Source organism: Pollachius pollachius (genome assembly GCF_949987615.1).
Source record: "Pollachius pollachius genome assembly, chromosome: 1".
Classification (NCBI taxonomy): domain Eukaryota; kingdom Metazoa; phylum Chordata; class Actinopteri; order Gadiformes; family Gadidae; genus Pollachius; species Pollachius pollachius.
Genome location: NC_136934.1, coordinates 21,200,870 through 21,215,135, shown reverse-complemented (window position 1 = coordinate 21,215,135; position 14,266 = coordinate 21,200,870). Strand labels below are relative to the sequence as shown.

The window sequence follows — 14,266 nt, the reverse complement described above, 5'->3', positions numbered from 1 at the left end:
CTCTCTCGTCCTCTGTTCTCCCCCATTATCTCCGTGAGGATCCATAATCTCACCAACACTTTGAGACACGCACGTTCATTCGAGCTGCTTGAACGCAGGACAGGCAGCCTTGTAAACGCCTGCATGTCCCCTGACCTGCTGCCCAGCCCTTCACTGGGCGATGGTGAAACTAGCAACCACTGTTTCTGCAACAACAGCAGAGAGGGTCGCAGGCATGTGTTATACTTCACCCCAGTGAAGTATAACACATGGGAACCAGAGGGAAACTGACGCATCACATACTTTACTGACAGCCATGGAAACGTTGAATCTCAACATTTCCGAACAACAATACGTTTTCAGTGAATTCATGTTTTTTTAAGATATGTGTATACAAGCATACTGTACTGTATTTGAAAGTGTTACCTTTCATGAGCTTACGGTGTTTTTCAAGAATAGAAATGGGCTAGGCTATTTTTTGGTTATGAATGTTCGGAACCCCACAGCTCCCAGTTCTCGTATATTTTGATATGCGCTTGTTTACAATCTATGGCCATCATTTCGTTTTCTGTGACATGCACGCATTTATTCTGTATATATGCTTCGCCCGAAGCTTCGGCAGCAGCTCCGGCGCGGGGAGCTCGGCGGCAGTTCGGCATCTCAGCTTCCGGAGTACAATCCCTTTCTCCTCCATGTCGCGGTTCATGGACTTCAGAGAGTCAAGGCCAAAGTTCCTTTCCCCCAATGCTTCTCAACCATGGCCGGGATATCCCCCACTACGAGTATTTACTTGTTGTGAAAGTGCCAGAGACGTCAGACGCAGTCTTTATGATTCATAATATCATCCAAGGCGCACATAGCTTTTGGCCGTGATATTAGATATAATATTATATAAATACCCATATATAATATTATTATTATTATATAGATATAGAGCTCCAGGAGTCCGCAAACGGCAAAATTCTCTTCTCCTCCATGCTGTGGTTCAGTCTGACAGCTCATTGGTCAATGGGCAGCAGCTCATTTGCATTAAAGCTACAGACACCAGAAACAGCGCATTCTGAAGGGACTGAAACAGAGGGGAATAGCGTTAGGCAAGATTCTTTTTCCTAAAAGCTATTTCCAGCAAACAGCTTCAAAAACATGTTTTCTGGAACTCAAATACTATGTTTACTTGTTGTGAAAACGCCATAATATGTCTCCTTTAAGGTACCATTTTACGCAGTTAGCGATATCATTTTAATTAATGAATTACTTAAGTTATTAATGTCTGAGACCCCCAACCCACCCCCCGAGTGCTACCGAGGCAATGACCCCTCATGTGTGTGAGGTCAGTTCTCATCATCCTCGTGTGTACTGGCTTATTCTGTTGTTGAGTGCAATGATCATGGCAAGCTGCATATATTTAATTGCAGCCCTACTGGACACTTTGATTTGAATGAGGGCATGCCACTCAACTAAAATAATACATTTGGAAGCTCTAGCCCAGCAAGAATGGATGTAATTGGTGGGTGTAGCAAACTTGGGAATGAGCCAGAGTCCTGTGGTCTGTTTTATGTAAAGGAAGGCCTAAAGGAAATACAAGGTTATCTATTTGGTGGTTCTCGCAACAGGAAGTGATGCCCCTCCCTGAGAGGACTGCCGAAGATTTAAAGCAACACACTATTAATGGGGAGCCTAGAGGGGCTTGTGATAAGATAGACTTGTCTTTTAAATGAATCAGGGCCTTAAGCTTTACCAGCAATATCCCTATTGGGGCTCTAGCCCTACATGAAGTGAAGTCCAAAAAAAAGCTAATTGAACGCTCCTTTGAAACGCTTTGGAAATAAAATCCCTTGCTATACATTGATCTTAAAAGGTGACAGGAACTTGGCCTTTAGTTTTAACCCATTAGGGTTAAAACGAGGGGGAAGAGAAAGGCCACGCACAGCGTTGTCCCCCTAACCCTGAGCCATATCAAACCCTCCCTCCCTTCCTCCCGTCAGGTATAAGGGCGGTAGGATCGTCCCGTCTCCAAAACTGCCTTTCACTCCACATTCACGTTCACTAGGTCTTGCGGACCACACTTGCGAGAGGCTCTGTCTTGAAATGGAGATGATGGAGAAGGACCGATTAGCACATGGGTCTGTTATCACAACTGGCATGTGGACACAATTTTTAAGTTTGGGCCCCGCGCTACGCCGTCATTTTTTTTTGTAAGGAGATGGAGGTGATAATGCTTTGTTACTGACTTCCGGCGGTACACACTTATAGAAACATCGATATTACATGGATTTGTGGTTCAGAAACATTTATATTCCACATGTCCTTGCAGAAATATACAAATCGTTAATATTTCTTCTGGCCACTTAGTGGTATATATGAAGATAGGATTCTCACATGTAAGAGTCTGTCTGTGGGCGGGACGGCATTCTATGTTTTCTGGGCCCGTTCAGCACGACCATCACCAATACCAGTACCACTACCAGTACCAGTAACAGTACTTTTGGGTCACGCTTGGGACAAAATTGTGAAATGGTCTTGCACACATCACTTTAGAGCGCCATTCTAATGCACATTTTGTTGATTCCCTCTCTCCTTCTCCCTCTCTCTCTCTCTCTCCCTCTTTGTTCTCCTCCCTCCCTCCCCCTCTCCCTCTCTCTTGTTCCTCATCCCTCCCTCCAGGTGAAGCTGCAGCACCAGGGGTCTGGTGAGGAGGAGCTGAAAGACCCCGACACGCTGGTGCAGGAGTCGGACAGCCAGTACGGCACCTGGGAGACGGGTCTGCACACGGACGACAGGTACACACACGCACTCATTCACACATACACCTACACAGACAATCATACACCAATACAGTCACACATTCAGGCACGCATACACGTAGACGCAGGCCTGGAAAGACACGCACATATCTGCGCAGACGCACATATACCTAAGCAGACACACACACTGGCGCACAGGTGCATACTTCAGCTGTGTGTGTGTGTGTGTGTGTGTGTGTGTGTGTGTGTGTGTGTGTGTGTGTGTGTGTGTGTGTGTGTGTGTGTGTTCGGTGAGCATCCTTGTTGTGCGGTATTTGCTTTCCCGCCAAAAGGTTTAGAACCGGAAAAAAGGTTTCTATAAATAGAAGTCTATGGTTATATTAAAGAAGACATTATGGTGTTTTCCCAACAAGTAAACATAGAATATGAGTTCCAGAAACCATGTTTTTGAAGCTGTTTGCTGGAAATAGCTTTTAGGAAAAAGAAAATCGCCTACCGCTATTCCCCTCTGTTTCAGTCCCTTCAGAATGCGCTGTTTCTGGTGTCTGTAGCTTTAATGCAAATGAGCTGCTGCCCACTGACCAATGAGCTGTCAGGGTGAACCGCAGCATGGAGGAGAAGGGAATTTTGCCGTTTGCGGATCCCCGGAGCTCTATATCTATATTGCGCTTGGTTGCCATTGGCCTGCTTACACTGATGTGGCCTACTGTGGCATAAGTATGTGACACTCAAGTTGTTTCAGGGTGTTTTGGTGAATTACAAAATAGCACGATGGGATAATTATGTGAATTGATACAAATCCACCAGTGGATTACAAGGACTACAAGGGAAGAAGGAAAGGATGCAAAGCCAATTAGTCAAATCAGGCCTATTCTTGATTTGTCAAACTAAATAAAAAAATCTGGGCCTATCATTGGGACTATTTTTTCCCTCAATGACTGAAGCTATTGGTTGTAATTTGGCTATGTTTATTTTCAGCTACAATTTTTTTTTTTAAGAAAAATAAAGACACAATACCAAAAGTGATGCCGTTTCAAATGCATTATGCTCTGAATCATTCACTAACATCCTTTCCACAATATTCAAACAGAACGATCAGAGTAACAAACAATTAAAAGAACATTATTTCACAACATTGTTTGAGGCAAAGGTGGATGTTAATGGATGTTTCAAAATGTTGGTCATGGTGTTAAGCCAATTAAGATTGAGGGACTTCATTTATAGATCAAGTCAACCCTCCTGGCGGGCTCCGCAGCTCGGCCGCGTGTAGCCCTGCCCGGCCGCAGGCTCCGCAGGCAGCCCGCAGGTTACGGAAACGTCAATATAAGTGAACAGAGCCGCACTGTACCGCAACAAACAGTAGCGCACCGCTTGGTGGAAACTAGGCATACGACTGAGCGGGTTCGTTGGTTCTCGTAGCATAGACTTGAGGGGATAACCCCTCCCTCCGGGCTGCTCCACAGCCAGGGCTCCTGCTTATTGGTTCATAGCGCAACCAGGGCTTTAGCCTATTCGTGAATAGACGTAGGCGGGGTTCAGATCCCTTAGCTAGTCACACCCACTCAGAGGAGGACTTTCCTCCTCTCTTCGATTGAACCCCATGATATTCACCGGCCGCCAACACTTTCGGGGGAATTAATGGGAGTCAATGGAGGCTGTCCTCCCTGAAGTAATTGTCAATAGGCGATAGGGGGTTCTATTGTCCCTTTACCCAGGGAAACGAACATAACGCATACAAAGGCATTAAAGTAGACCTATTTAAGGTCATTAATTCATTAAAGAAGTCTGGACAATCAGCATTTTTTATTCTCAACAATGTTAAGGAGGATCTTCCTCCCTCTCCTCACTGGAGAAGCCTCCACTGGTATTTATATCATATATCTAATATCACGGCCGAAAGGTATGTGCACCTCGGATGATATTATGAATCATAAAGGGATGGGGCATCCGTGGCATACTGGTTAAGGAGTTGGACTGGGAACCGGAGGGTGGCCAGTTCGAATCCCGAGCCTCCACGGATGAGGTGCCCTTGAGCAAGGCACCTGAAACCCCCACCTGCCCCCCGGCAGCCCCATGTGTGGAGTATGTGTTCACCGGCTACCCGGATGGGTCAAGAGCAGAGAAGAATTTCCCCCTAAAAAGGGATAAATAAAGGATAACTTAACTTAAACGCTGCGTCTGACGTCTCTGGTAATTCCACAACAAGTAAGGACTCGTAGTGGGGGATATCTCGGCCATGGTTGAGAAGAATTTGGGCAAAGGAACTTTGGCCTTGACTCTGTGAAGTCCATATTGAACTGCGACATGGCAGCTCTGGACTCCCTGTCAGGCAGTCACATGGCAAACTGACTAATTAGACATCTATTTTTGTAGGGAATATCCCTGCTTCTGAAATGCGCGAACATCTCCGCCCAGAGCTCGTCCGCTGGTCCACAAAATCTTACCTATGCTCTGATTGGAGGGGGATTGGGAAGTGGGAGGTAATATTCAAATGTCTTCTCAACTAGGAGGGGGCACCGAAACGGACTCTCTCGTTTGGTAACTGCAGGTGGGGTACTTTCAGAAATGCATATCTCACTCAAAAATTCATTGACAGACTTTTTTCAAAGTTTGTATGCGTGTGGGAGCACCAGAGACCCAAAACAACACCCCAAATCACAGGAAAAGTGTTGTTTTCAGAATATGTCCCCTTTAAAGGCTTATGGTTTTTAAATAGCCCCACAAAGGTTCAACCACTCTTCCTCAAATAACAAGATCTCTCTCTCAAGATCATTTTTTGGAGCGGAGGTGTTCTCCTTTGTCCACCATGGTTCCCGATCAAACGTTAAATAAGAGTCTGAATTGGGAGCACTGCTGTGTTTCAAAGCTGCTGTTGTCGTCGGCTGCACTTCTTCCCGATCTGTTGTCTACGTTTGTTCCGATGTAATGGACCCTCATGTGGCCTCGAGACAAATAAGTAGGACGTAGCGTCCAGTGTCTCCTTTGAACAGCAGCACCCGTCTATTTAACAATTTCAAATAAATCAAAATAATAATGTAAATTATACACGTCTTTTCTTTTTCTTTCAAAAAAGACGCAATTTGCGGATTTTTTGTAAAATGTATAAAAGAACCGGAACTGTTAGAATGATGTCACGGTTGGCCGCAGCCTCATTGGACCGTCTCACTCCTACGGGACCATCTCACTCCTACGGGACCGTCTCACTCCTACGGGACCGTCTCACTCCTACGGGACCGGAGACGCCTTGGCAGGACAATGCTGCCAATTACCTGCTCTGGCCTAGGGACACAGCTCACATCTCCCCTTGAATTCATTAGTCTCTTTTCTCTCTAGGCATCCAGGCATCAACTGACCCCTTGTGGCCACACTGTGTCATTACAATATTGCACTTTAAGTGTGGCAGTTTGTAGGGTAATGTTGTATCAGCGATTCTAGGCCGAAAAATAAATGATCTCATTCATCTGATCTTTCCTCACGATCCGCTAAAAAAAAAACGTGTCTGTAGGAAGCCTATGCTCGGAGATCGTACCCAAAAAACAAAAGGTACTACCAACCACTCAAAAACAAAATAAATAGTATTCCATCCAATCACTGACAAGGGGTGGGTGTTGTTGGGTTTTGCGCTGCGTTCATGATAGTATTTACAGAAGGGAGGGGCGAGCTGGCTCTGTTTGTTTGGGATCTCACTTCAAATGCAAACAGAACTGACGTTACCCAACATCGCTGATACAACCTTTTAAGTGCAGTTTCATAATAATAATAATAATAATAACAATGGAACCATTACAGCATTAACCAAAATGAATCATTTTTGTCTTTTCCCATCCATCCCTCTGTTTGTAGCCTGACCCCGGCCACGCCCACTTCAGACGGCGCCCTCTCCCCTTCGCCGGGGAAGCCCTCTCCCTCCCACACGCCGGCCCACCATGGCCTGCCCTCCGAGCTGGACGCCCCGGTCGAGAGCCAGCCGCTCTCCCTACCAGAGGCACGTGCACCCCGAACCCCCGTACCCCAACAACCCCGCACCCACGTATCCCTCTCTCTTAGGGAGGGGTGCTGCCAGGGGACACGCTCCCAATGGACTGATATAAAACCACATTCTTTAGCAAAACGGCGATGACGATGACACGGGATTATTCTTATTAATATTTATATGTTATTACCAAACGTGTTATTGTTATTTCTGATGTATTTTCTAACCTTTTGGCCCTGGCGAGCAGGTGTCCACGGTGCTGCTTGACACCAGCGTGCTGCGCTCCAGGGCCCAGCTGGGGAAGAGGCGGGCCCCGCGGTCCCGCCCCTCCAGGACCACCGCGCCGCAGGGAGAGGGCGGAGCCACCGACGACTGGCGCTTCAGAGACTCCACAGGTAGGCTTCAGTCTGCGCTCCGTCGTTCGCTCCCCCACTCTGCTTCCAAACTCACAAAATGAGCGACGCTCAGAATTAAGCGTTTGTCGTTTTCATTTGAATTAAATGGAGGGCTTTCTGAACGCCGTACCTTTCTTCGACAGAAGGTGTGTGAATATATTTATGTATTCCCTTTGGAACGCGACCCCTCCATTTTGTTGACAGATGAGAAGCCGGAGTTCAAGCAGGAGGACTCTGAGGAGCAGACAAGAGAAGTGGAGCCGCGCTCCACAACCAATGCTGTCTCCCAGCCTCAGAGGATCCCCCTGTTCCCTGGGATGGACCCTTCCGCTCTAAAGGTGAGGCGAATGGACCTACCCAAAGCAGCCGTGCTCGTAAGGCTGTAATTGGTGATTCGGGTTCAGTGTGGGTTCATTCATTTGTATGGTTCGTGTCCCCAGTCGCAGCTGAAGAAGAGGGCTGACTCCGACAACCTGGTCGATGTGGGGACTCCCTCTCCCTCCCAGTTGTCTCGATCGCCCAAGTCCCCCTTCCTCCCACGGGCCACGCGTGTGCTGCCCCCTTCTGGTGGCAGAGAGAACGGGTAGGAAGTGTTTTTCAAGGAAGTTATGTTTGTACTCATGTTCACTCCTGTTAAGTATTCTCCTGAAAGAGATCTAATTTCCTTTCATTTACATTTCTTTTATTTAATTCAGTTTGGAGGACTCTCCTCAGTGGCTCAAAGAGCTGAAATCCAAGAAAAGACTGAGTCAGTATGACTGCGAGGATTCTAAATAGATAAGAAGGTAAGGCGGACAGTTGATTGGTCCATTTCCTTTTTGTTTTCTCCTTCACTTACTCCTTCCTCTCTTTCATTATTTAGTAATTTATCTCTGTCTCGGTCTCTCTGTCGCTCTCACTCCCTCTCCCCCCTCCCTCTCTCTCTCTCTTTCTCTCTCTCCTTGCCGTGGTTAAGATCCAGTGTTGATATATGTCCTCTCTCCTTCCTCCAGGTGGCCTTAAAACCCAAGAATCTCTAAATGAAATGGAGGCCTTAACCTTTGACCCTGGACCCCGGGCCAGAGAGATGTTTGGAGTAGATTCTACTACTGCTGATGCTGCTAACGCATTTCTACTCCTTTTTTATTATTTCCGAAAAACAGGATCAGATATTTTTGCACGGTGCCGATGCTTTCCTTCTCCCCTGAGAGTGTCAAACGGATGGCATGACGAAAACATTGAGTATCTTATTGCTTCATCACCGATTAATCATCATCTTTTACACTTTATCACCGACCACGACCACAAAAGACGAGCAAAAAAAGAATGTCCTGTCTGGCTGCACTCCAGAGAACGGTCGTCTGAGAATAGCGTGAGCGGCGCCACCCGGCAACGCCACCGACGACCCGGTAGTGCTTCAGTATTCACGGTTTGGAGGGCTGTCCAGTCCTCTGCCGGCGTTTAGTCTTCCTTGTATTCAGTGAGCGTACCGACGGTTGTGGACGTGTTCGTACCTGTCAGGGGCTCGTCTGCGCTCACTGCACAGAAGCATATCCATAAGCTTAACATTCCACATGGTCGGACCCCAGCGCCGCGGCAGAAGTCCCTGCCAGCTGGGGGCGTTGCACGTTACCCTACTGCTAAATGCTGTATTTGTATAAACACTATTTTTTTGTCAACACTATAGAGGCCGGCTGGGTCTTCAATCAAGTAACACTCCTCTACATTCTAACAAGGCGTCTCGGCGCCAGTGTTTATTTTTGTATTCTACGGGTTAATCATTTTTATTTTCTCTATCTTAAGTAAGTTGCGGGAAGAATTGGCCCATATGTGTGGATGCATTTACTTTAAGTAACACCGTTAAAAGCTGATTTTCTTGAGCACTGAGTGAACAAAGGGAATCCACTCTGTAAGTCAATCGTCTTCCAGGGCGGGGAAACTTGATCCATTCACTACATGACATTCATTAGCTCCTGCTGCCTTGTTGTATTCCCTTGGACCCCCCCCCACCCCCCGTATCTCCAGCGCTCAAGAGCAAATCACAACATCACATGAGATGAACCACATGAGTGAGGGATGAGACTTAAAGGCCTCTTACGAGACAAAAACATTCACTCTTTTGAAAATCTTCAAAACGTGAGATGAACATAGTTCGCCTTCCTCCTCGTCTGTAGTCGGTCTCCAACATCCACCCAGCACTACGTCACTTAATGCGCTGCAGCACCACCTCGGCTCCATCCGTGTGCAGTCGGCCACCCTGGGGCAGTCAACCACCGTCTGGGGGGTTCTGTGGTCTAGAAATGCTTACTGCAATGCAACTGGATGTTGATTTCGTCAAGTCTCTCTATATTTTTTTGATCAATCTCCCCCCCTCCTCGATATGTCTGTAAATTACTTTTTATTTCTCTCGTACACTTTGGAAAAAAATTGGATTTATTTTTATGTTTTTATTCATGTTCATGGTCATTATTTTTCTTTTTATTTGAAAGTAACAGATTTATATTTGCACTGTGTTGTACTGGCCAGTGTCCTAAAGTTTAAATTCTTAATAAAGATATATATGCAGTGAGCTACAGACTCTGGTTATGACTGTTTCATTTGTCTTGAGTGATTCTTATTTCCATATCACAATCATAGGCTCTAATCCACCTCATATTAATAAGCTGTGCAAACGACATGATAGGTGCCAACATTTCCATTTCAATATTCACAGAACCATCGGCAGAAAGGTTTTTGTTTTGATAGTTTTGTTAAACTACTAGATAAGGGGTTATAATAATACAATTATAAAGGCATTGATATGTGCCTGAATGTGGTTACGGGAGCGTCTGAGGAAGCTGGGTGCAGGCCAGACGGGGGGCAGGCGTGGTGGGTGGGGTCTATGCTAACCTGTGTGTGTGTGTGTGGGGTGTTTGTGCTGAGCGGGGCTGTTTTCCCCAATCCTCTTCTTGGCTCGCTGTCCCGCTGCTCCACACATGGCGGTGAGGCGGGCAGGCCGCCGTGTGCCAACACAGCTGCCTATTGAGAGGCAGAGGAACGGACACAATGTGAGTGGCAGACATGCTGCATCAACAGCTCTGGCTGTTTTCTGCTGTTGTGGCCAGATATAAACCATAAATACGCCCTCCCTCCCCCCCACTGCTCCTGTCCTCCCATGTGTCACCGTCCCTTCCAAACTTCCCAACGCAGACTCACCAACGCAGAGCCGCTGCCTATTCACTAGCGCGCAGATCCAGGTAACGCCGGACCCCCACTGTGTGATGATGCGTCGGGGTCTCTGTTCAGCCTTGAACTGGCTCCGAGGGCGAAGGAAGGAGTCTGTTGTGATCTGGATGACCTCCTTGGACTGAATTGTGACTGAATTGTTTTATTACTGCATACTTGAGATTTCAGGTGTTTGTTTTAGAAGTATCAAAGACTGGGGGGGGTGGTGAGCTTTTTGTTATGATGGACAACCTCAGGAAGAAGACCCCTCAAGGAGAGAGCATGCAATCATGTGCTGATTAACATATTTCTGAAACTGTTAACTGTGTGTGCGTGCCTTCATGCGTGTGTGTGTGTGTATTCATGACTTCATGCGTTTGTGTGCGTGTGTGTGTGTGTGTGTGTTTTGGCAGGACACTAGGAGTACAGGATGTCTGACCAGCAGAGCACTGCCCCAGAGCAGCTGCACCCTGGGACGAGCCAGGGCGGGGCTGTCGCTATCTACAAGGTACCGGTAGACCCAGCAGGACAGCATCCACACCCACCGACTCACCCTCGAGGCCCTGGAGCAGCCTGTTCTAACCCCAACCCTAACCCTCTTTCTTGATGTGTAGTTAATCACCAAAACCTTTTCAAAAACACAGTTTGAAAGTCTTTGTTTTCTACTTCATCCCACTGTCTTATTTAGTGTTCTCTCTCTCTCTCTCTCTCTCTCTCTCTCTCTCTCTCTCTCTATGTTACTCTCTTTAATGCTTTAATCCCCCCCCCCTCCTCCCCCCTCCTCCCCAACCCTGAAACCCTAATCCAGGTGGTGCTGTTTGAATATGGAAACTTCCGGGGACGCAAGGTGGAGCTTTCCTCTGAGTTGAACGATGTGACGGAGACGGGTCTTGAGAAGGTGGGCTCGCTGATAGTGGAGCAGGCACCGTAAGTAACTAACGCTGAACCCGACCTGTTCACGTATCCATGTTACATTAGCTGCTTCACATCAGATACATTAACATTTAGGCAAGAAAACATCGCATTTTAGTCCAATGTGGTGAAGAACGCAATGATTCAACTGGAAGCATCAAATGCAGTTCAATGTTATCCCCTTCTTATTCTGTGTATATTCCACTCCCATCCCCCCTTTGTCCTGTTCCCTGATGTTAGCTGGGTGGGCTATGAGTGCCAGGCCTTCATTGGCGAGCAGTTCATTCTAGAGAGGGGAGAATACCCCCACTGGGACTGCTGGACCAGCAGCCAGAGCAGCTCCTCCCTGCTGTCCCTCAGGCCGCTCAAAGTGGTGGGTCCCCACTCCATCCATGGCTGGAGGGTCACTCTGAGCCCGAAAGCTGCTGTTCCATACCTGGCAGCCATTTGTGTGATTTTTGTAATGTTACATGGCATTCATCAAGTTATATACATAGAATGTATGGAATAATCTGGAATTCGGGGTGGCAGAAAGAGAGGGCAGTTATATTATTTTAGATATTGTAAGATCTTTCTTCTTAATAATAACACTTTCAAATTTGACTAAAGTGTGTGTCTAAAGTGCGTTAGTGACTGAATGGTTGTCCGTGTTTGATTCTTCAGGACAGCGCAGAGCATAAACTCCACCTGTTTGAGGAAGAGGGCTTCGCCGGGAGGAAGATGGAGATTGTGGAGGACGACGTGCCCAGCTTGTGGGGACACGGCTTCCACGACCGCGTGGGAAGCGCCAAGGCTCTGAACGGAACGTAAGAGCCTCTCCTACACTCCGCTCGGTCCACATGTTCAGCATCTTCTCAATAACCTCATAACACCCACTGGTAGAGCATGACCTCACAACTGTCGGGGTTAGAGATTTGATTCCCACCTGGGGTCATGCATGAGAAGGAACGTATGCTCTCAGCATATTGTAATCGATGTTGCATTGAAGCTTTGGATTCAGTTGTACACCAAAGGGAATATCTTCATATTAATCCCTTTATATGGAACCCATCCTTGTGTGTGTCTATTCAGGGGTGTTACCTGGTTCTAAGTTCTCCTGTTCCTCTAGATGGGTGGGCTACATGTACCCCGGCTACAGAGGGCGCCAGTACATCTTTGAGCGCGGAGACTTCAAGCACTGGAACGACTGGGCGGCCCCTGCGCCCCAGATCCAGTCTGTCCGCCGCGTCAGGGACATGCAGTGGCACAAGAGGGGCTGCTTCAACGACCTGGCCCCGGCCCCGGCCCCGGCTCCAGCCCCCGCACCGGGCCCCGCCCCGGCTCCAGCCCCCGCCCCGGGGCCCGCTCCGGCCCCTGCCCCGGGCCCCACACCACCCGCACCCCCTGCAGTGGCCGGAGCCAACTGAAGAGGGTCCCCTCCGAGCCCGCCAGCCACAAACACACACACATGCACACACAAACACACACGCATGCACACGCGCACACACACACGCGCGCACATACACATGTGCATGCTCATACACACACACAAACACACACACACACACACACACTGAGATGCACACACAAGCACACATGCACACACACACACACACATATTCTAAGTCTCTGCTATGCGACCAGCCTTTTTCCATATCTTTAAACATGGTGATTGCAGCTTGTGAACAGTGCTATGTATGTTGGCAAATAAAATGTGTTTGACCAGAATATGAATACTGTCTCTTTGTTTTTACTCTTCATGAATTAACTACTATGGTTAACCAAAGCAGCAAATTATCATTTAAGATTACGCTCTTTGAAAAACAAATGCATTTCGTCCAAAGAAGCTATGTAAAAAACAATTCCTAGATAATATGTTACTAGATATTCTGGTAGGTCGTAGGAAGGGTTTGGAATAGATATCAGAAGTTGCGGCAGGATATATTCTTGACCTGTCTGTTCTTTGTTGGTTTAAATATCAAAGACATGGAAAGGGCCCATGTTTGAAGACCACTCTGATCCCATCTGCTGAGCATCAGTGAGAATGAGGTCATGCAGTTCTCTCCCTGTGCAGGGAGAGAACTGCATTCCCATCCTAAATCCACTACGCGCTGTTTTGTGTTCCTTGTGCTCAAAAAGAAGCTAAAAGCCTACTTGATTAAGTCTTACTTTTTGGGATTTCACCTCTTCCGATCAGTTCACATCAAAAGGGCTTCCTGAGTAAAGTTATACTAAGGCGTCAGTTAGGATTTCCAGAAATGCTACAAACTATGAAATAGTTTTATATCAATCTGTATTTATTTCAATTCATTTATTTTAAACTCAATGAGCAATTAAATGAATGAATCTATTATTTTGTCCGATATGCACATCTACAGGTACACATCATTAGGATGCAATCAGTACAGTTTTATTTTTACATGAGCTCTTTAACATCCAGCCCATCAGAGTGGACAGACAGATCCGAGGCAGAGCTTGACAAAGCTTGGCCAGGATGTATTCCTGAAGGGCTAGGTTCAGTTCGATTCCTTTTTAGACTAATATCAACCCCAACCAATATGTTTTTGCAAGGGAGAGTTCAGACGCTGACACAAACAGCCTGAACAAATAAAAAAACACTACAAACCAGGTGTGTCCCTCATGAAACCAGATCTCAGAGCTGATTTAGGTCTTCCGGTAATGACTTGCCCCAGAAAGGAATTTAGTCTATTAAGTCTTTTAGACATAGATGCAAACAGCCCGTTTACACACATACACAGACACACCCACAGACACACGCACACACACACACACACACACACACACAAACACACACACACACACACACACACACACACACACACACACACACACTTACACAGTAGCACACACACACACACACACACACACACACACACACACACACACACACACACAGACGCACACACACACACACACACACACACACACCCACACACACACACACACACACACACGCACACACACTCGTCTGCCCCCCTCCAGAGAGGTCAGAGTGTAGGGTCACACTTGCAGGTACCCCTGGAGCAGTGAGGGATCAGATTTCTGTTCTTTCTGGAAGGGGGCGTTACTGGGGGAAGAGG

General features: G+C 47.1%; 2 protein-coding genes across 2 annotated transcripts in view; both read left to right on the top strand.

The window, feature by feature from the left end:
* LOC307075925 (uncharacterized protein) overlaps nt 1-9,647 on the top strand; it is a 29,392-nt gene extending 19,745 nt beyond the window's left edge. The window contains exons 7-13 of the mRNA XM_079736678.1: nt 2,644-2,759; nt 6,567-6,708; nt 6,944-7,091; nt 7,296-7,429; nt 7,532-7,674; nt 7,787-7,876; nt 8,084-9,647. Coding sequence (XP_079592804.1) covers nt 2,644-2,759; nt 6,567-6,708; nt 6,944-7,091; nt 7,296-7,429; nt 7,532-7,674; nt 7,787-7,868 — 765 coding nt within the window. The 3' untranslated portion in view covers nt 7,869-7,876; nt 8,084-9,647. The remainder of the gene's footprint in view (nt 1-2,643; nt 2,760-6,566; nt 6,709-6,943; nt 7,092-7,295; nt 7,430-7,531; nt 7,675-7,786; nt 7,877-8,083) is intronic.
* A 633-nt stretch (nt 9,648-10,280) lies between these two features.
* LOC307086981 (beta-crystallin B3-like) lies at nt 10,281-12,592 on the top strand (the record flags this gene model as incomplete). Its single annotated transcript, XM_079752342.1, has 6 exons — nt 10,281-10,306; nt 10,688-10,782; nt 11,083-11,201; nt 11,427-11,559; nt 11,850-11,992; nt 12,295-12,592. Exons 2-6 carry the CDS (start codon nt 10,705-10,707, stop codon nt 12,590-12,592), a joined length of 771 nt encoding a protein of 256 aa, XP_079608468.1. The 5' UTR covers nt 10,281-10,306; nt 10,688-10,704.
* Nucleotides 12,593-14,266: the final 1,674 nt, after the last annotated feature.